The sequence below is a fragment of the Oryx dammah genome, unplaced genomic scaffold (genome assembly GCF_014754425.2).
Source record: "Oryx dammah isolate SB20612 unplaced genomic scaffold, SCBI_Odam_1.1 HiC_scaffold_9, whole genome shotgun sequence".
In the NCBI taxonomy this organism is placed as follows: Eukaryota; Metazoa; Chordata; class Mammalia; order Artiodactyla; family Bovidae; genus Oryx; species Oryx dammah.
In genome coordinates, this window is record NW_024070193.1 from 23,056,382 (window position 1) to 23,078,534 (window position 22,153).

Sequence of the window (22,153 nt, forward strand, 5' to 3'; positions counted from 1 at the left end):
CACCCTCTCCTACTCTGGGGAAGAGTCACCTGAGAAGGATGCCACTATGCAGAAAACAAGAACGGAGATAGGAAAGAGGCTGAGTCTTGATGCCATCATTTGTGTGCCTGGATCCAGCTGTACCAGGAATTCCCATTCTGGGAGCTCTGTACTTTGTGATGAAAAACAAAATCTTGTTTGCTTACACCCATTGGAATTGGGATTCTGAGGCTTGCAAACAAGAGTTCCATAATTCCAGTGAACAAAGACGATCCCCATGCATTTCCCCAAGTAGACCTGGGGTGGGCTCTGGGACCAAACAACAGAACTCAAGTTGAGTTCCAGGTTTTTGAACCTGTAATTCCAGACTGGGCATCTTCCATGTCTTCCCCATGGAGGAAAGGATCAGAAAGTCCTGGGCCATATGATTTATGAGAACCTTTGAGGGCTAACTCCTCGAGTCATGGGTGCCAGCTGCTTAGGAAGTTTTATCCACCAATTTAAATACAGAAATTGGGTTAGAGGATGGATATCTAAGCTATGCAGAAGAATGGGAGAAATGTTCCTGGCCCAAATTAAATACACAAATGTTTCACATTAAAAGGATTAAGAAACATCTCAGACATTCTTGGTAAAGTGGGCTGTTCCATTTGTTACTTCAGATTCTCACACTGAAGTTTCTTTGTCCTTCTTTTTAAGTTTGCCATAAATGTTAAAAAAAAAAAATTTACCCCATTACCCGCTAGCAATCAATACGTCCAGTCGTTGTGCAACTGAGCTTTCCTTGTCAAGGTGTGTAGGTGATGTGTGTTAAAGGTGTGAACGTGCTATGCATATATGCTTATAATAAATAAGCAATAGGGCATATAATAAAGCACAGGAAAATACAGCCATTATTTTGAAATAACTTTAAAAGGAGTATCATCTATAGAAATATTGAATTACTATGTTGCATACATGAAACTGATATGATATTATAAATCAACTATAGCTCAATAAAAAGATAATAAAGGTGTGGATGTGCCACGCGAATATAACACTAATCAAAGATGGCAGGTTTCTACCTCTGTTGTGTGTCTGAGTATCCAAGCCAATGATGCATGGACTTTCTGCCAATGCTGGGCTGGGTCAAAAAATCACAGAGTAGGCAAACTGATTCAACTTTTATGTTTTCACATCCATGCAATTCTGCCTCCCGGGATCATTCCCCCAGGGCATCGAAAAGCTCTGCCAATTTCCTCTCCTAGGTCACCATCACGTGCACACTCTTCAGTCACTGCTGTGTTTACACCTTGAGGGCTGCCGCCTTCATCTCTTCTCTTGGCTGCACATCCTGGATTGCCTCCTAACGGGTCTCTCTGTAGCAGCACTTACCCTCTTAAAGTCAATTCCCCACATAGCAGCTGAAGCCATCCTTCCAGAATGCAAACCTGATCATGTCACTTCCTTTCCTGTTGGCCTGTAACTTCAAGTGCTTTCCACTGTCCTTAGTGGAAAGGCCCAAACCCTTAAACTATTTGAAATGGTTCTGCACTATTCCCTCTGTGCCTTCCAGCCTTATTATCCTCTGTGCATCACCCAGCCATAGGGCCTTCTTTCAGGTCTTTATGTTTGCCATACATCCTACCACAGGATCTTTGCACGTGCTGCGCTTGCTACCTGGAATGCGCCTTCCCCTTTACCCTCTTAAGCACTTTTTTTCTGTCCTCTCTGATCTTCCTAACTTAGCTAGAGCCCTCTCTGTATACCCTCCTAGCCCCACATTTACCACTGATGTAATTTTAAATAGTACAATTAGATGGTTCAGTTCAGTTCAGTCACTCAGTCATGTCCAACTCTTTGTGACCCCATGAATGGCAGCATGCCAGGCCTCCCTGTCCATCATCAACTCCCGGAGTTCACTCACAGTCATGTCCATCAAGTCGGTGATGCCATCCAGCCATCTAATCCTCTGTCGTCCCCTTCTCCTCCTGCCCCAACCCCACCCAGCATCAGAGCCTTTTCCAATGAGTCAACTCTTCGCATGAGGTGGCCAAAGTACTGGAGTTTCAGCTTTAGCATCATTCCTTCCAAAGAAATCCCAGGGTTGATCTCCTTCAGAATGGCCTGGCTGGATCTCCTTACAGTCCAAGGGACTCTCAAGAGTCTTCTTTTGAGAAGGAAGGTCTTTTGAACACCACAGTTCAAAAGCATCAATTCTTCGGCACTCAGCTTTCTTCACAGTCCAACTCTCACATCCATACATGACCAATGGAAAAACCATAGCCTTGACTAGATGGACCTTTGTTGGCAAAGTAATGTCTCTGCTTTTCAATATGCTATCTAGGTTGGTCATAACTTTCCTTCCAAGGAGTAAGTGTCTTTTAATTTCATGGCTGCAGTCACCATCTGCAGTGATTTTGGAGCCTCCAAAAAATAAAGTCTGACACTGTTTCCACTGTTTCCCCATCTATTTCCCATGAATTGATGGGACCAGATGCCATGATCTTTGTTTTCTGAATGTTGAGCTTTAAGCCAACTTTTTCACTCTCCTCTTTCACTTTCATCAAGAGGCATTTTAGTTCCTCTTCACTTTCTGCCATAAGGGTGGTATCATCTGCATATTTGAGGTTATTGGTATTTCTCCCAGCTATCTTGATTCCAGCTTGTGCTTCTTCCCGCCCAGCATTTCTCATGGTGTACTCTGCATATGTTAAATAAGCAGGGTGACAATATACAGCCTTGACGTACTCCTTTTCCTATTTGGAACCAGTCTGTTGTTCCATGTCCAGTTCTAACTGTTGCTTCCTGACCTGCCTACAGGTTTCTCAAGAGGCAGGTCAGGTGGTCTAGTATTCCCATCTCTTTCAGAATTTTCCACAGTTTATTGTGATCCACACAGTCAAAGGATTTGGCACAGTCAATAAAGCAGAAATAGATGTTTTTCTGGAACTCTCTTGCTTTGTCAATTATCCAGCGGATGTTGGCCGTTTGATCTCTGTTTCCTCTGCCTTTTCTATAACCAGCTTGAACATCTGGAAGATTGGAGGCTAGAGGCTGGAGAATGTTGGAAAGACCAACTAAGTACATTTGAAGAATATATAGTCTCTGACCCTAAGGAAAAGGCAGGTAATTTATCCTCAAGATTTTCTGTAGATCCTTGGGCAAAGCAGCAAATGCCCCTCTGTCTCTGAGAACTTTTTGGAAAGCAGCCCTGAGCCACGTCTGACAGAGCTGAGAAAAACTGCCCAGACCAGCACTGTCTGATACAGTAGCCACAAGCCACATTGTGGCTTTGTCACAAGCCACATGTGACTATTGAAATTTGAGTAATCAAGATGAAATGAAATGAAAATTTCAGGCCATCAGCTATACAAGCCAGCTTTCAAGTGCTCACCAGCCATGAGCTGAATTTTAAATTTCATTTCATTTTAATCAGTTTCATTTTCAATCACCACGTGTAGCTAAAGCAGAGGCTACCCTATGGACGGCACAAATGAAGGGAGTGAGCTGTTAGGATGGGCAAAATTTCAACCTCATTACTAACCTCTTTGGGCTTCCCTGGTGACTCAGCTAGCGAAGAATCCACCTGCAATGTGGAAGACCTGAGTTCTCTCCCTTGGTTGGGAAGATGCCCTGGAGAAGGGAACAGCTACCCGCTCTGGTATTCTGGTCGGAGAACTCCGTGGACTGTATAGTTCATGGGATCACAAAGAGTATGACATGACTGAGTGACTTTCACTATCATTAATATCTTTGGGAATTCTGTCCTGAGCCCTGGTTTTTCAAATTCTAACTTAATTCTTGGTTTGGAGTACCATTTCTGGAGTTACACTCCCTAGGTTCAAATCCAGCCTTCCTATAGGAGCTGTGTGGCCTTAAAGCAGTCACTTAAATTCCTTAAGGTTCAATGGCCTCATCCATGGCATTTGATGAGTAATAGGACTTCCTTTGTAGGGTTTCTGTAGAAGGAAATGATCATACACTTAAACACACTAATATAGTCTTTGACACACATGACTGTCTCAAATGGTTACCTGAGTTTTTATTTTTTATTTTTCTCTCTCATCCTAAACATATTTGCGCATGGTTTTGGCCTCTCGGGATGTTTTGGCTTCTGTTATCTCCCAGCATCCAGCTACTGTGTAGGTTTGCATTTTTAGGTTTGAAACTGTTTCTGTGGGCTCCTCTTTTCCCTAATCAACCTGAGAAGAACATGGAAAACAGGCCTAACGAAATCCATTTTGAGCCCCTGTGTTTCCATGGATCTGTCAGACACGGCAGTGTCGGAGGGGAGATTATAGCTAATATTTGCAGTACCGTTCATAGCATCCTTCACCATGGAACCTCACCTTAAACACCTTTCACATACACCAAGGACGTGGTGTGAACTAGACTTGGAAAGTCAGTCTTTTTGCTGCTGACCCTTACTGTTGCATGTGAATTTTGCTGGAAAATTCAGTTTTTTGAGAAGACAGCGTTGTGAACTGTGTGTATCTTTAAACTCTAGAATCCCAGGCTATGAGTGAAGGTTGTTTAGTCACTGAGTTGTGTCTGACCCTTTCATGACCTGTTCCTCGGTCCACGGGATTTTCCAGGCAAGAATACTGGGGTGGGTAGCTATTCCCTTTTCCAGAGGATCATCCTGATCCAAGGATCAGCCTGCATCTCCTGTGTCAAGAGGATTCTTTACCACTCAGCCACCAAGGAATCCCTGGGAGTGAAAGTACAAATCACAAAAGGCTCAGTCAAAAATACCTTGATCCTTCGGTGAAAACTAGGTTTCAAGATACTGGATTTTTTTTTCTCTTCCATGGCCAGTGACTTGTTATTAACTATGTCTGCACTGTTTAATCTGGCATGAAGCATGAGCTTTTTTGTGGGCAGCACTTTTCCCTTACAGCAAGTCTGAAAAGCCAGGGAGGCCCAGTGGCTTGCCAGCCTCAAATCTCAGCTGGACACCTGCAGTTTTGGTTTAGAAGTGGGAGTGGACTGTCCCTTATCATTGGCAAATGTGGTCCATCCTTCTGCTCACTCAGAGTGCATCAGGCGGGCTTGGTCACCATTTGCACCCCCCACTAATTGGAGTCTTGCAGAAGCTCTTAAAAAAAAAAATTAGCTGCACTGTGCAGCATGTGGGAGATAGTTCCCCGACCAGGAATCGGACCCACAAACCCTGCAGTAAAAGCGTGGATTCTTAACCACTGAACCACCAGGGAAGTCCACTGCAGAAGCTCTTTGACCCTGCCATTGTCTAACCATGCCTCTAAAGCAGCTTGCAGCCTGGGTGATTTCAGTATTATAAATAAGAGTAACAAAATCAACAACAGCTACCATTACCAGATATTTATCACATACTAGGATGGCAGATGGAGAAGGCAATGGCACCCCACTCCAGTAGTCTTGCCTGGAAAATCCCATGGACGGAGGAGCCTGGTAGGCTGCAGTCCATGGGGTCTCGAAGAGTCGGACACGACTGAGCGACTTCACTTTCACTTTTCACTTTCACGCATTGGAGAAGGAAATGGCAACCCACTCCAATGTTCTTGCCTGGAGAATCCCAGGGACAGGGGAGCCTGGTGGGCTGCCGTCTGTGGGATCGCACAGAGTAGGACACGACTGAAGCAACTTAGCAGCAGCAACAGCAGGATGGCAGAAAGTGAAGAGGAACTAAAAAGCCTCTTGATGAAAGGGAAAGCGGAGAGTGAAAAAGTTGGCTTAAAGCTCAACATTCAGAAAACGAAGATCATGGCATCCGGTCCCATCACTTCATGGGAAATAGATAGAGAAACAGTGGAAACAGTGTCAGATTTTATTTTTGGGGGCTCCAAAATCACTGCAGATGGTGACTGCAGCCATGAAATTAAAAGACGCTTACTCCTTGGAAGAAAAGTTATGACCAACCTAGATAGCATACTCAAAAGCAGAGACATTACTTTGCCGACTAAGGTCCGTCTTGTCAAGGCTATGGTTTTTCCTGTGGTCATGTATGGATGTGAGACTTGGACTGTGAAGAAGGCTGAGTGCCGAAGAATTGATGCTTTTGAACTGTGGTGTTGGAGAAGACTCTTGAGAGTCCCTTGGCCTGCAAGGAGATCCAACCAATCCATTCTGAAGGAGATCAGCCCTGGGATTTCTTTGGAAGGAATGATGCTAAAGCCGAAACTCCAGTACTTTGGCCACCTCATGCGAAGAGTTGACTCATTGGAAAAGACTCTGATGCTGGGAGGGATTGGGGGCAGGAGGAGAAGGGGATGACAGAGAATGAGATAGCTGGATGGCATCACTGACTCGACAGACGTGAGTCAGAGTGAACTCCGGGAGTTGGTGATGGACAGGGAGGCCTGGCATGCTGCGATTCATGGGGTCACAAAGAGTCGGACACGACTGAGCGACTGAACTGAACCTCCAATCAGGATCTCCTGATTTCCTCCTAAGTTACATTGTGAGGACAATCAAGTCAGAACAGACAAACCCAAGAACAACTGCTCTAGATAGTGGTTGTATGAGCACCAGCAGAGAGTTGTTCAAAATGCAGGTTCCTGGACCCCATCTCTACTGGGTCTGATATACTGGGCCTGGAGGGGATGCCCTGGAATTCATGTTTCAATCAAGCAGCCAATGATTCTGATACAGGTGGTCTAGCTTTGAGAAACTCCACTTCAGAGTCTGAATTACATACATATCTCCTGGCCTCTTAAATAATTATAGCATATAAATCTTTTGAGAACAGCACAAACTGGGCTGGAAGCCAGGCAGTCATCACTCTGTGCTAATTGCACCGTCGTATGACATTAGGCAACATGCTTAGTCATCAAGACCTCATTTTTTTCATCTGAAACATGGGGGTAAAGATATCTGCTCTTTGTCCTCCAAGACAAAGGAGCACACAGCTGTGAAAGCATCGGAGAGGATGATGAGGTTAATAACACAACATATATACATCCTACAACTCAGAGACGCGTTTTGCATCCAGCAGAGAGTTCCAATAGGCTTTACATTAAAAAAAAAAAAATCCAAAATTTTAACTTATTTGGGAACCTGGAAGATCTGACAGCATGGAGCTCAGATGAGGTTGGCAGCCTGATGTGCGGAAGAGCGCTGCTCTGGGGTCACATGCAGAGGTTCCAATCTCTGCTTTGAAAAGCTGGATGACTTTGGCAAGTGCTTCAACCTCTCTGTGCTTCAGTTTCTTCTACTCTGAACTGAGAATGTTAAGAGTCTCTCTCTTTCAAAGAGTTGTGATGATTTAACTGAGTGAATATTTATCAAGTCCGTGGAACAATGTTTGGCCCATGGTGAGTGCTATCTCTCTCTTAGTTGAATAAATAAACATTCCTGCAAGCGGCAACAACCAGCTGGAGCCCAGCGGCGGCTGTCCCTCCAGAGGGGGCTGACGTGCATCAGGCTGTCACATTTTCCACTGGGACAGACACATTTGACTCTGGGATCCCTACTGGAAGGGACAGACATATGTTTCCTTCCTGGTGTCCCATCCACAAAAGGCAGAGACAGTCAGTGGTCCTATTTCTCCATCTATCTGGAGTGAAGGACCAGTTTTCATATTTCAGCCCACTGTGGCCTGATATGTGACCCACCTGAACAGGACTGACACCCAGCACATGCCACAGGCAACTGACCCACCGGTCTGTAACACCCTGTCCGTTCCCCACCTGAACCAGTAGAGACAAGCCCACTGAACATGTGCTTGGATGTTGCAATAATGTCAAATTGCTCCCAGAGTGCGTAAACACCAGTACTTATCTCAGGGTGCACTGTGGACAGACCCGCTCCTCACATGACACTTTGCATAGTGTCATCTTGGGGAATGCTGACATTGTCTACACGTGTACACAAAACAGCTGGACAATTTAGTAGGCAAGAGCAGGCAATGGATTATCTGTCTTGGGTCTCTCTCAACACTTTTGTCCTTCTTACTTAGCCTGCCTGCTTGCTTCTTATCTATCCTCATTTCTTTCATCTTTACCCACACACTAAAACCAGCTCCCTAATGAGATACTGGAGCTCACAACCGCCCACCCTTTCTCTTTAACGTGGCTTTTGGCTGAGAGGCGCTCTCCTGCTTCTGTGCCCACATCCACAACCTGATCCCCAAGTAGGTCTCCAGTTGCCCAGGACCAATGACCGACTGGCGTGGCTGAGCAAAGCATCAGTCCCTTTGTCCCAAGAAGGAACCCACCCCACCGTATGGTCCTACTCATCCCCCAGAACCCCCTGTGGGCTCAGGCTGAAGCTCGATCCCAGCCCAGACACCGTTTTCCACTTGGCTCCTCCCCCCGTCCTTCCCTGTTTCTCTCGCTCCTCTTCCTTGGCAACAAGTTGCAGCATGTTCATCACAGGCACCTTAACCCCTGTGTCACGCTCCGCTTAGGAGGAATCCAATCAAAGGAGCCATCGGCATGGGGTTCACCTTCCTTGACAACCTGGTAGAGGGGCATGTGGCGGGCATGACGCAAAAATCCTGAGGACCAGCAATCAGCGGACCCTGAGAACATTCTCAGGGTACCAGGAGACCAGAACGTACCTGTTGCATTAGACAGCGCCAGCGACTCCATGGAGCCTCGTGGGGTCTGCTCAGTGGGGGTCATGTCCTCAGTGTACTTCAGCGAGCTGATGGGGTGCCGGGTCCGACACTGCTGAGCGGACAAGCCCCCTTCCTCCTCCTCCTCTTCCTCGTACTTGGGGACCGGGATGCCGCCCCGAGTTTCATTGAAGCTCTGGCTGGACATGTCGCTATAGCTCTCCTGGGATCGCAGCCTGCCTGGGTAGTAGTCGTCCCGGCACTCCTTGATGAAACTGCCACCGTGGCCCTTCATGGCCAGCGACGAGCTCCTCTTTGGGTTGCCGAAGTGCTTGGCCCACACGTCGGGCTGGGCTCCAGCGCCCTGCCCGCCGGGGCTATAGGAAGTTCTGATGTTGCACTGGCTGAGGAGCTGCAAGGGGCTCTGCGGCTGGCTCTGCTCCAGCTTGTTCCCATAGTGGTATGGCTCGTCCCGGCTCCTCCAGATGGGGTCCCGGTTGAGGCTGGGTGTCTGGCTGGACAGGCTGAGCAGGTCCATCTGCAGTGACAGGGGGTCCACGTCGGCCGACAGCCGGTTGGAGCTCACCTGCAGCTGGCTGTGCTGGTTGAGCAGCGGCTCCTCCGTCTTGCCCTTGTTCTTGCCGATCTTGGCGCTGCGCCGGGACTCCTTGGCCCGGGCATTCTGGAAGGCAGAATCAGAGGAGTCTGAGCCATTGGGGTCCTCGCCGGCGCTGCAGGCCCGCGAGCAGAAGATCTGGCCTTGTTTGGGGAGGAAGGGCCGCCCCAGGAGAGACTTCTTGCAGTGAGCGCAGCAGAAACAAGTCTCGGTGGCATGCCAGTGCTGGCCGTCATAGGTCATTTGACCTTGGTCAATTCCTGGGAAAAGAAGGGACACGAATAGGGTGATGAGCTGCTCAGAGCGCTGTGACACGACGTGTAACGTACTGCACCCTGGCTTGGCTCAGGGTTCTAGAGGCTGCAGAATAAAATGTCAATAGGTCGACTTATCAGGCTCCCGTGTAAACAGTCATGTCTTATGACAGTTGCCGTATTTCACCAGTCGGGTCCTCCTTAACTCATGTGCCCTGAGGGCAGAGAAACCAGATCAAAGTGGCCTGTCCATGAATGCTTCTGCCCAGGGCACATTCCTCCAGATAAACAGCAATAATGATACTCAGGTGTGAGAATCACTGCTTTAAATGCTTTACATATATGTGAACTCACTTAACCTCTCAACTGCAGGAGGCAGATCTCTAATACTATGTCCACTTTTCAGATGAGAACACAGAGGCATAGGCAATTAAATAACTTGTTCAGCGCAGAAGAGCTAGCAATCATAGACGAGATCTGTACCCAGCACGTCTGGCTCCTAACCACGACCTTGATAATCGTCTCTTTCACTCTACTTTGTGGTCCTGTCCACCCTCACAGCTACCCTTGACCACTGTCCATCCTCACCTGCTGTATTTTCTTCACAGCATGAATATTGCTTGACAATGAGCCACTACATACGTGCATCTATTAATTACTAAAAGTGAAGTTAGATGATGAAGTTTCTGGGGTATCTCCATGAACACAGCTCATGCCCCAGGGCCTCTTAACATGTGAAATGGGCAAATGAACTGAATCCCTTCACTACCGTATAACACTCTAAGGGGACATCAGTTTAGCAGCTCAGTGGAAAGGAAAAAAGTGGATTTCAGCTCATGGTAAGGTAAAACTTGGACCTGGTTGGTCAAAGACATCTCCTTACCATAACTATGCATATCCCTTGTGTAACTTCCTCCCTGTGCCAAAGCTATGCCTGGTTCATATAATCTTGTCACACCTGCTTCCAGGAACTTCCCATACCCCTGGCTGTTCTGCCCTCTTATGGTTACAGGACTTAACCCCCTGGTGGGACACCATCTTCCTGCCACCCTTGGGCCATGAGCTTTGGGTGGGGCTAAAGCCACAGCTGGACTGGCACTGTTCCAGTAAAAATACCGTATCTCCTCCCAGCCCAATAACTAGTTTAAGGGTGTGCACGTGACCTGCGCCAGGTCAGTGAGAGAGGCACCTGCATCTGTTACTAAGGTAACCACACAGGGAGACTTTTGACAGCAGTTACTAAACAGGCAGAATGGGAGCCGGCAGTGGTGGGGGCCCCTTCCCCCACCCCCTATGAGGGCAGACCCAGCAGTGACTGTGGGATAGGAGGGGACCTTGGCAAGACTCCTCATAGATCATGATAAATGTCTTCCCTGAAAGGCAGTATGGATGGGAACTGTCACCTGTGGTGGCCGACAGTCCTGAGTCTGAACTGTCCAGGAATAACCTTTAGAGACTTGTCTAGAGAGGGTGTGAATGAGAAACAGGGAAAAGGAGAAGGGCAAGAGCAAAAGGCCAACAGTACAGCAGCCTCTCCGGGCCCTCTCTCTGTTCGCCTCACTATCTTTATGTCCCTGGTCCAGAGAGAGAGAAGAGTAAGGTATGATCTCCTAGGAGCTCCTCCCCAAACTAAGGGGGTCTCTGCTTATTTAGGTGACAGGCTACAGGGACCGAAAGGGGATATTTACAGGGACACGAGAAGCCACAAGGGCACCCCAAGGTGAGTGAGGCACTCAATCAACTCCCTGTCACAGCACCACTTCCCCAGGAGGAGTGAGAACTGGCAGGGATAGGGCTAGAGACAGCAGGCCCAGAGCTGAGGCTTCACACACACAAGGGAATATTACTCAGCGATAAAAGGAGCAAAACTGGGTCATCTGTAGAGACATGGATGGACCTAGAGGCTGACATTCAGAGTGAAGTAAGTCACAAGGAGAAAAACATATCATATTAAACATATATATGTAGAATCTGAAAAAAATTGATATAGACGATCTTATTTGCAAAGCAGAAGGTGAGACACAGATGTAGAGAGGAAATGTATGGACACCAAGAAGCAAAGGGGGTGGGATAAACTGGGAGATTGGGATTGACATATATACACTATTGAGACTATGTATAAAACAGATAATGAGAACCTACTGTGTAGCACAGGGAACTCTACTCAATGCTCTGTGGTGACCTAAATGGGAAGGAAATCCTCCCAAAGAGGAGATATATATATATATATATATATATATGGAGAGACATCTATATAAATAGTGTATCTATATCTATATAATGCTGATTAACTTTCTGTTTAGTAGAAACTAACACCACATTGTAAAGAGACTATATACTCCAATAGAAATTTAAAACAAAGCAAAACCCCCACAAAAACACCTCCCTCACCAGGCTATTGGAGGGAGCAGAAGCCCCGAGTACTTAAGAGTGAGGCCTCAGGACTCAGACAAATATAGGTTCAAACCACAGCTCCACACCATGCCAGCAGGTTATAAAGACCCTGAAACCCATTGGCTTAGTACAGCCGCTGAAGGACTGCGTGACCCTAGGCAAGTGGCTTCACATCTCTGAGCCTGCGTCTCCTCCACACTAAAACAGGGATGATAATAGTACTTACTTCATGCGGCTGCTGTGAGAACTGAGTTAAGATGCAGTCAGTGCTTAGACTCTGCTAACTTTTGGTCTTCTTGTGTGTTCATGAGGTCTTAACACCTGTCTCTCTCTGCCCTGAGGGCTGCTACCTGGATGCTGCCCAAGAAAGAGCTGAGGCTGGCCTAGGTCCTCTCCCTCCCCGTCCTCCTCGTCTGGAGAACTGGAGCTGACACCCGGCTGCCCTGGGTCCTCGCTGTGAGCTCCAACTCAGTGCGGCCTTCCCAGCAGCTGCAGCCTCACCCGCTGCCTGTCAGAGGTGTGGGAAGTCCAGTTCCTACGGCCTGTGCTCCACCAGCTGCCTCTCCGTGCTCCTGCAAGGGAACACGCTCAGATGCAGCAGTGTGGGCCTGGTTCTGGGCGTGGGGGCCCCGTACAAGGCTGGGTCGTGGTGGGGAGAGCGGAGGATGAGGCGTGTTCCAAAGCGGCCCAGCCGGCATAGGAACGTGGTCCCTGATAAACATCAACGATGTCAGATGGTGCTCTGAACTGCTCCTGAACTCTAAACATCTGGAAAAGGGCTTGGCCATTCCACATCTAAGCGTTCCTTTTTTATTCCCTCTCTAAGCCCTTTAAGTACTTCTCTGAGGGTGTATATGTCTACCGCTGCTACAGCCTTGGTCTGTTTATAGGACTGTTTACTCTGCTGTGTGCAGGCAAAAGTACCGTTGCCCTGGCAACAGCTGCCTGATGCAGGGTTCGCGCTGCGTGGCTGTATAAATAGGGAATATTTGGATAATATGGTCAGAGCAGAGCACCCATACACTGTGGTATGCATGATACACAGAGCGCACCCTTTCTCTGCTGCAGGAAAAGTATGTTTTACAGAAAAGTGGATTTAAGGGAAAAAAATAAATCAGGGACGACATTTTAACTACAGCGGTGATAATAGTGCAGGCCACAGTGGTCCCCCTTTTTGATAAAGCATGGATGTCTTTCTGTGGATTTCAGAGGGAAGGAGTAGGGAATGGCAATCAGAAAAAGCTACAGGGGACAGAAACGGGAAAACAGGGGCAGACAGAGGTGTGCATGCCACGGTGACAGACGTATTTTCTCTCTTCCAAGCTGCTGGGCGAAATTTAAGTGGCAGTTTCTGGAGAGGCTTAAATCTCACTGAAAAGGGACAGAAGAAACAGAAATACTAACAAGTGGGGGGATGGCTGCTGTATGTAAGGTGTCTGTGCATTCTGCCTCTCTCATCCAAGCAGGTATCTCCCTGTAGACCCAGAGCCATGGAGAGCATGCTGGGTCAGCACCTCACACCACCTCTCCTGACTGAGTCCCACCCCCAGCCCCTTGTCCAGATCAAGACCCTCCTTTCCTTGTTGTTCAGTCACTCAGTCATGTCTGACTCTTTGCTGTCTCATGGACTGCAGCACACCAGGCTTGCCTGTCTTTCACCATCTCTCAGAGTTTGCTCAAACTCATGTCCATTGAGTTGACGATGCCATCCAACCATCTCATCCTCTAATGACCCCTTCTCTTCCTGCCCTTAGTCTTTCCCAGCATCAGGGTCTTTTCCTTTCCTAGCTCTCAGAATAAAGGGATGTATGTCTGTTTAACTGCCTTGACTTGTGAGAAACAGAAGCTGGTGGGTACCCGGTTGAGGCATCAGGCTGTGAGAGGTGAAGATTTCAGGGGTTGGGGAAAGGGGGTTTTTCGTGACAGCCCAGCTCCCAGATGGGAACACTGCTGGACCCAGGTTGGCATAGCACTGCTCATTCTTGGGCCTGGCAGGGACTTCAGCTCAGAAGGGCTCCATGGAGGCAGGTCTGAGCCCACAGGATGGACCCTCCAATGACAAAGGACCCCTGAGGATATAGTAGGTGGCTGAAAGCTGTGATTTTTATCAGCACCCAAGCCCTTCAAATTATGAACTAACTTTTCATCTGACTGCATCACTTCTGATGAACCAGGGAGACAAGGCCACCTCTTTTCGTTCCCGATAAAATCTTTTAAGTGAGGTAAAACGGGCTCCCAGACTGATGATCTCCACACCTCCCCACGATAGGTAAGGAGTTGGCAGCCTCCAGGCAGATTTCTTGGAACTGCACAAGCCACAGGAAGATCAGGCTGCTGGTCTCAGAGACATTCATCCACTGCCAACTTCTCTTCTCTTTTTAAAGGGCAGCTCATTCTCAAGGTGCCAGAACAGGCGAGCTGAGTGAAGATGCTCCAGCTGCTGCATGATCAGGAATAGTGTTGAAGGGCTGAACAAATCCGTTACTTGAAAAGGGAAAATGATTTTCACTATCTCAAATCTGCCACTTATTTGAGGCATTTATAGCTTCGGAGCTATTTGAGGTTCTCTCGCTTTGGTTTTTGGCTGGGTTGGCTTTTGCTGATTTCTTTCAGGACATGCATGCCAGTCGCCACTTGGTTTCCTTGACTATCTTTTGCTACCAAGAGGACTGTTCTGTTTCCTCCTCCTGCTGATTCCTGAGGTTTTCCGAGGAGGCCGTGGAAGACATCTGTTTATATTTCCCCCTCCTCTGAGACCTCTCCTCCTCTGCTTGGTAGTTAAGACTTTCCATCATGTAGCCCCGCCTTGGGGGTGGGGTAGACCAACAGGAACCCCCTTTTCATTTCTGTCCAGGGTGAAACAGATGACCTAATGGCTGGCTATAGCATTTCTATTTGGAGGACCTGACTTGGATACTGGAAAAGTCACGATTCCATTCTTTTTAGAGAACAGTGCTAAAGCTGGTATGTATAAGTGTGGGGGTCATTGTGACACCTTGTGAAGGCACCCTGTTTCCAAATGATGCCAACAGAAGGCAAGCTGAGAAACAGAGGAAAATGAAAAAACAAAAACAAAAACAAAACAGAGTCTCTTCAATCCCTTGATCCATCCTTACCTGAAACCAACATCCTCCCTGGCTTCTCCAGTACTATGAACCAAGACATTTCCTTTTTCACTTAAGGGAGTATCAGTTGGATTGTTATTGCTTGCAACCAAAGGGATTCTAACTATACCAGACACAAAGGAGATCCAGTCAGAGTAGGAGCAAGATGAGCACCGAGTGCTGCCTCACCTATGTGTTGGGCACAGGTGTCGCAATATTCTGCATACAAGGACTCAAAGCAGTGGCAACAGTAGGGCCTTCCCTCCTTCATGATGTAGCGCTGGCCACCCAGCACTGTCTCACACTCGAAGCAGCAGAAGTGTTTCATGTGCCAGTGTCGCCCCTCGGCTTCTGTGCATTCATCTGCAAAGATGATCTGCAGATGGAGAGGCCAAAAGGTCAGTGGATAAGAAACAGCCATGAGGATACACTGTAAAGGAAGAAAGCTATGAGGGCTCCAAACTAAAACGGTAGGAAAATTGGTCCCACCCACAGATTATTAAACAGAAGTAGACACATATATATTTACTCTATACCTATATCAGTTTCCACATGTGGATTTTCCTAAAGCACATTTAAACAGTTTCTGACCTGGCCAGTGATTAATTTAACCACAGTGTATTCAGACAAAGAATGGTTTACTGAAAAGGATATAAAGCAGGACTAACAGCTGACAGCTCATGGACATTTTGGCCATTATCTGTTTAATTTGGATTATATCTGGTATTTTTTGAAAATGAGAAATGTCATATAAACACCTGGGATCCTGGTTTCTCTTTTGAAAATACAGTATTTGGCAACGTGTGCTATACATTCCTGCATGGCGACAATAAAAGGGTTTGTTGCTTTCAGATGAGTGATGGGTTCTGCAGTTTGCCATATTTTTCACCACTTGCTGTTACCTTAAAATGAGTCACCTTTATTTACGGTAACCGCCTAACCCTCAGAGGTATTTCTGTTTTGACCCATGAGACAGACTTGTTTTCAATTTCAAAGCACAGATTTAAGAACTTACTACAAACTGCAGTAATCAAGGCAGAAATAATCTCAGACATTTATGGCCAAATGATGATTGACAAGGGTGACAAGGACATTGAATGGAGGAAAGAACAGTCTTTTCAATAAACCTGCCTGGTACAACTGAATAACTACACGCAAAAGAATAAACTGAACCCCGACCTCACACCATATATAAAAGTTAGCTCAAAAGGGATCCAAGACCTAAATGTAAAAGCAAAAAATTTATAAAATGTCTAGAAGAAAAGTAAAGATGTAAATTCTCAAAAATTCGGTTTCCAGTTGGGCAATGGTTTCTTAGCTACGACACTAAAAGCATAAGCAACAAGCAAGACAATGGAAGCTGGATTTCACTGAAATCAAAACTTTCACGCTTCAAAGGACATCATTAAGAAAGTGAGAACTTAACTACAGGATGAGAGAAAATACTTGCAAATCACATATCTAAGTGACTAGACTCCAAAATATGTAAACAAGTTTCACAAGGACACAATAAAGAAAATCACCCAACTGAAAAAATATGCACAAGACTCAACGAGACATTACTCCCCAAAAGAAGATATGCAAATAGCCAACAAACACATGGAAAAAAAGACAAACATTATAAGCCATTAAGAAAAATCCAATCAAAACCACCATGTGATGTTATTTCATACCCACTAAGGTGACTATATGGCTTCCTCGGTGGCTCAGACAGTAAAGAATCTGCTGCAATGTGGGAAACTGGGTTCGATCCCTGGGTTGGGAAGATCCTCTGGAGGAGGGCATGGCAACCCACTCCAGTATTCTTGCCTGGAGAATCCCATGGACAGAGGAGCCTGGTGGGCTACAGTCCATGGAGCCCCAAAGAGTCGGACACGACTGAACAACTAAGCACAGCATAGCACAGGTGACTATAATTTAAAAGACAGACAGTAATAACTACTGAGGAAAATGTGAGAAATTGGAATTCTCATTCGTTGATAGCTGCGAATGTAAAATGGTGTAGCTGCTCTGGAAGACAGTGTAGATTCCCCTCAAAAAGTTAAACATAGAACTACCATATGGCCCAGCAATTCCACTCCTGGATATAAACTCAAGAGGACAGAAAATATATGCCCGCAAAAAAAACTGTATATGAACGTCCACAGCAGCTTTGTTTAAAACAGTCAAAAAGTGGAAACAACTTAAATGCCCACCAATTAATAAATGGCTAAACAGAATGTGATATATACAGTTGCTTATTATTCAGTCATAAAAAGGAAAGTACTGATACACGCTGTAACTCGGGTTACCACAAAAACATCATGCTAAGTGAATGAAGCGAATGCATGGAAGGTCATATGCTGCATTAATCCACTTAAACAAAGTGTCCAGAATATGCAAATTCATGGAGAGATTAGATGAATGGTTGGCAGGGCTGGGGGGAGGGGAGAAAGGGGAGTGACTGCTGATGCATCTGGGGTTTCTTTTTAGATGATAAAAATGACCTGGAATTAGGCAGTAGTAATGGACTTCCCTGGTGGCTCAGACGGTAAAGCGTCTGTCTACAATGCGGGAGACCCGGGTTCGAACCCTGGGTTGGAAAGATCCCCTGGAGAAGGAAATGGCAATCCACTCCAGGACTATTGCCAGGAAAATCCCATGGACAGAGAAGCCTGGTAGGCTACAGCCCATGGGGTCGCAAAGAGTCGGACACGACCGAGTGACTTCACTTCACTTCAATGGTTGTCCAACTTTGTGAATATGCTAAAAACCACTGAATTGCACACCTTCAAAGGGTAAATCTTATGTTGTATGAATTAGACCTCAATAAGCAAAAATTTCTAAGTGCTTTAACATCCTATTTCATTTCCTATTAGATAAAGTATTAAGAGCACTCACTTCCAGATGGGGCAACTAAGGCAGGCAGGGAAAGGTGCTGCCTAGAATCACAAACTTGTACCAACTACCTGCTCAGAGCGTCTCTTAGGAACATCAGCAGTAGCGTGAGAATCCGTATTAGTTAAGACTGGTAGATGTCCTCCTAGAAGAGTGAGTTGTGGAAGTTTGTAAGGAAGATGGGCAGTTTGTAAGGAAGAAATGCCACGTATCTGTGGTCTCTGGGTGACAAAGTGGAGTGTTGTTTACAGGGTCCCACATAGCCTTACAGGGTCAAGAAAGAACCAAAAGCATATTTTGCACAGGAAGAACCCCCTGCCCAAGACTTTTTCCCCAAATTATTCCTGTAAAAGCAGTCAAGCGTAGAATATTTTCCTTTCTGCTCCCAACTTTTATACTAACCCAGGTTTTCTACCTTTCAGCTCCCAGACCACACCTGGGTGTACTTCGGCTGGGAGGAAAGATGAGGTATGAACCTTGGGTCCAGTCTGCTCTCTGACCTGGGTGAGTGAGTGTATGGGGGCAGAAGAATCCTAATGGAGTAGCCATCTGCCCCAGAATCCTCATCAGGACTTTCACAGATTATGGGAGAATCACATCACACTACTCATTTTCTTCTCTTCTCACCCTAATCTGTCCCATGGAATCTCAGGAAACCCAAGATTTTAAGATATTCAGAAATGACACATTATTACTAATGATGATTGCTCCCTTGGATTTGGGCTGCAATTGAAAGTTCCACAACAATCCCTCCCCCTCCCCCTTTTTAAAGAGTTCTGAAATGACCTAGTGCCCTAGAAACTGTTTTCCTATGAGACTGTCAAATTCAGTAAAGCAGGTCACAGTCCTGGACATTCTAGCAAACAGGGATGGGGCTAGAACCGCTCTCAAAAGAGTTAATAGGAGAGGCTGGAGAGGCCTATAGTTTTCCTCCATGCAGGAACCACACAGCAACGTGCTGGCGATGGTGAAACCCGGGGTGACAGTGGGGCTGCGGGCCCCAGGGAGCAGAGCCAGCTCTGACCTCGTCACAGGCTGCGCAGCGCGGCTTCAGGCACTCTGCGTGGTGCCTGCCACAGTAGATCTTCCCATCCTGGTAAAAGTAGATCAAATCCACGAGGAGCTCGTTGCAGACGGTGCAGATAAAGCAGGGTGGGTGCCAGCTGACACCGTGGCCGGCGCGCGATGCAAACACAGCAATGTCCCCGCCATTGATCTGGCCTCCACACTGCGAGGTGAACAGAAACAGGTCCGTACAAGGAACACCAGCCCCCAGCTCTCAGTGCCATGCGGAAAAGATACACGATCACCAGCGTCCTTAGCTCGTTACTGAGCACTTACTTTCAAACGAGTGACTGTGCTACCTGCTTTACACACGTGGCAGGCGGATTTCTCTTGCCCCCACCCCCACCCCCACCATCCCTTCCTAGGGCCTAAAGTAAGACGAAGATCACTGTCACTGAGAAAATAAAGAATCACAGAAGTGGGAGAGAGGCAAAGTCTGTCAGTGCAGTGACACAGAAGAGCTCTACTGACAGGAGGCAAACGGAGCAGAGGTCTCATTATCTCTGAGACGTTGCAAACTCCCTGCCGGAGGCCCAGCCACGTCAAGTGCCTGCAGCAAGAGGCTGTGTGGCATGCAGGAGCGAGAAGGAAGCCTGCAGGGACTCAGGGAGCTGGTGAGGCCTACACTTAGGGTGGTAGGGGAGTGGGTTCATAAAAACATGCCCACCTTTTATCATCTAGGTTTCTCTAGAAGCCTCTCAGGCATGCTTCTGGCCTGCTTCCTCTGACATCTTTGTACACAGTCCCAAATGAAAAGCTACCGCTCCTAAGGCCAGACTACGGCAAGGACTTCTTTTTTCTCCCTTTCCTATCTTCTCACTCATTTCCAAAGTTCCTTCCCCTGCCCAGAAGGGAGCAAGGTAAAATCCATGATAACCCATGCTTACAGCTGGGCTCAAGATAAGATGAATTCTGTCTGAGGGTCTTGGAGGGAACAATAAAGTGTGAGGCAACAGGTCTGGGGGAGGCTCTCTGCTGATCATGGTGTTGGCCTGAGAGTCCAGCCCCACCTAAGAGGCTGACTCTGGGGGCGACGTCTGAAGAGCTGAAAGGCCACCCCTAGACCATTCCCACACACTGCCATCAAAAGTACTGAGATGCTTCATAGAAAATGAAGTCCAGGTCTCATGGAGTAGTCTCTGGGAGCTCATTCATGCAAGTGACCAGACATAAGAAAGACATTACATTACAGAAAGTGATACCCCTGCCTTGTGTGGCAGGGTTAGTAGAGCGGAGGTATGCATATTGTTAGAAGATTAAACCAGGGGGCACATTAAAGCTTTCCAGTTTATTTGCTCCAACACTGATTTGAACTGGATAGCAGGCATCAAACTGAAGGTGGCTAGGACAGAAACCCAGGGAGAGAGTTTTACAGAGAAGTCAGGGAAGTAAAAGCAAGGGAAGTATTTCAGTGACTATAGAGATTAAGTGGGCCCCTTATTTGGGAAAGCCCGGCTGCTTGCAATTGGTTGTTCTTCAGTGTCATTTTCTCAGATTCTAGTGCCCTGACTGGTTCAGGTTCTGGTCTGTTGATACAGGCTACTAAGGCAATAGAGCCACCCCAGTCTAATGGCCTCCTTGTTTAATTACTGTAACAAGACAGAATCCCATTTCACCCTCACCCTGATTCTATGACCTAGGTATTCGATACCTCCATTTTGGAGGTGACAAAACTGTTAGGAAAAGTAATCGAGTCAAGGTCGCCTGGCAGAATCATGTGTCAAAAACACATCTTTCTGTCTCCATCCTGTCTTCACTATTCTGTATCGCTCTTGACATCTGCCTATGAAATGCCCAGCTTCCCTTTTGCTTCAGGGGAGCCCTCCTGGGCTGGTCAAGGAGAACCACCCAAGAGTGGCAGAGGCTCTGAATGGAGCACACAGAACCTCACATCTTAAACTCTGACCACCTGCATCTCAGGGGTGGGTGTCAAGGATGAAGACCCCCATTGTCAATTCTGCTGCTCTGGCTCCCCTGTTAAGTAGCATCTCCATTTCATCCACTGAGCCTTCCAAACTTCGCTCTCTGAAATCCCTTCCCAAAAGGGCCCCCAAATAAATGGCATCCCCTCTGCTCAGGTAGTATGTTGCCTTTTCTTCACCAGTTCAGCTCATGTATCCTCTTGCAATCTGTGCCTGAACGGGTCCCTAAAATGCTTAAGGAGTTAGATGGGACCACTCTTTGAGCAGCAGGGCTAAGAAAAGTGCTCAGTACATGACCATCCGCCCCAGAAGGCTTTTGGAGGTCAAGAGGTCGGGGAGGGTGAACCCAGGCAGGCCTGATTCCCACCCTGTTTTCTTAGAAACCCTTCTCCACCATGCCCAGAGCACTCTATAGGAGACTAGAAGAAAAAACAAATCCAAACTCTCAACTCAGTGAGGTCCTAGAAAGAATGTGGGGAGGCCCTAGAAAGAATGAGGGAGGTCCATGAACTTTGCTAAAGAATCCTCAGACCCAAGGAGATGACCATTTACCACCTCTTTAAAGGGCACTGGTCCTAGGATGATCCTGGGAAAGAGGGTGGCCGTGGTCCAGGCAAACTCCACTTTCTAAAGCACTCATTTTAAAATATAATTCCATCATGTCCTTTCTCTGCTCAAATCCCTCCAGTGGCCCTCTCGCTCCTTCCAGTGGTTGACACAGCCCTCCACGAAACGGGACGTGACCGGTGCATACTCTTCCTTTGCCCCTCCTGCCCTGCCACACGGGCCAACCTGCTATTCCTGGACCATAAGGGAAACGCTCCTGCCACAGCACCCTTGAACGTGCTGTTCCCTCTCACCCCCCTTCCCCTGCCATCACATGACTCACTCCCTCAGTTCCTGACTGTCTCTGTGGAGCCTTCCCAGCCACTTCCCTGAAAACTACAGCCACCTCACACTCCCAGCATTAACTCTCTTCCCCACTGCAGGTTTTTTTTCTCTTATTTATTGACATTATTATCTGACTTCTCTCCTAGGACAGAACTCCTTCCAAGGGCAAAACCAAGCTTTCAAACCTTTTGCTATATCTCCCAGGCCTACCAAATAGGTTCTCAAGAAAATAATTGCTGAATGAATCAATCAGGGAAAGGATGCCTGAGTGACGCCCCGGGCACGCCCCAGACCATGCGCTCACCTGTTCACAGATCGCTCCCGTCATGGTGACCGGGAAGGGCCTCACATTGCCGCGGCCCAGGTTTTCACGTTTCCTCTGGTTGCTGAAGAGCTTCAGCTCCCTCTTCTCTTCCTCGTCCAGGGAGTTGCAGTAGCGAACCTGGACAGACACAGAGGAAGGTTGGGGGTGGTGGTGGTGATCTTTTGCTCCTGAGGATTCCTGAAGCCCTGGCCTCAGACTTTTTTCC

The 22,153-nt window shown here is 47.3% G+C and overlaps 1 protein-coding gene across 2 annotated transcripts in view; it reads right to left on the reverse strand.

The window, feature by feature from the left end:
* Positions 1-22,153, reverse strand: part of PRICKLE2 (prickle planar cell polarity protein 2) — a 135,130-nt gene that overhangs the window by 36,292 nt on the left and 76,685 nt on the right. For both annotated transcript variants that reach the window (XM_040246589.1, XM_040246588.1), the window contains 4 exons: positions 21,928-22,065; positions 18,770-18,973; positions 15,058-15,244; positions 8,504-9,376 (listed from right to left, as the gene is read on the reverse strand). In XM_040246589.1, coding sequence (XP_040102523.1) covers positions 8,504-9,376; positions 15,058-15,244; positions 18,770-18,973; positions 21,928-22,065 — 1,402 coding nt within the window. The remainder of the gene's footprint in view (positions 1-8,503; positions 9,377-15,057; positions 15,245-18,769; positions 18,974-21,927; positions 22,066-22,153) is intronic.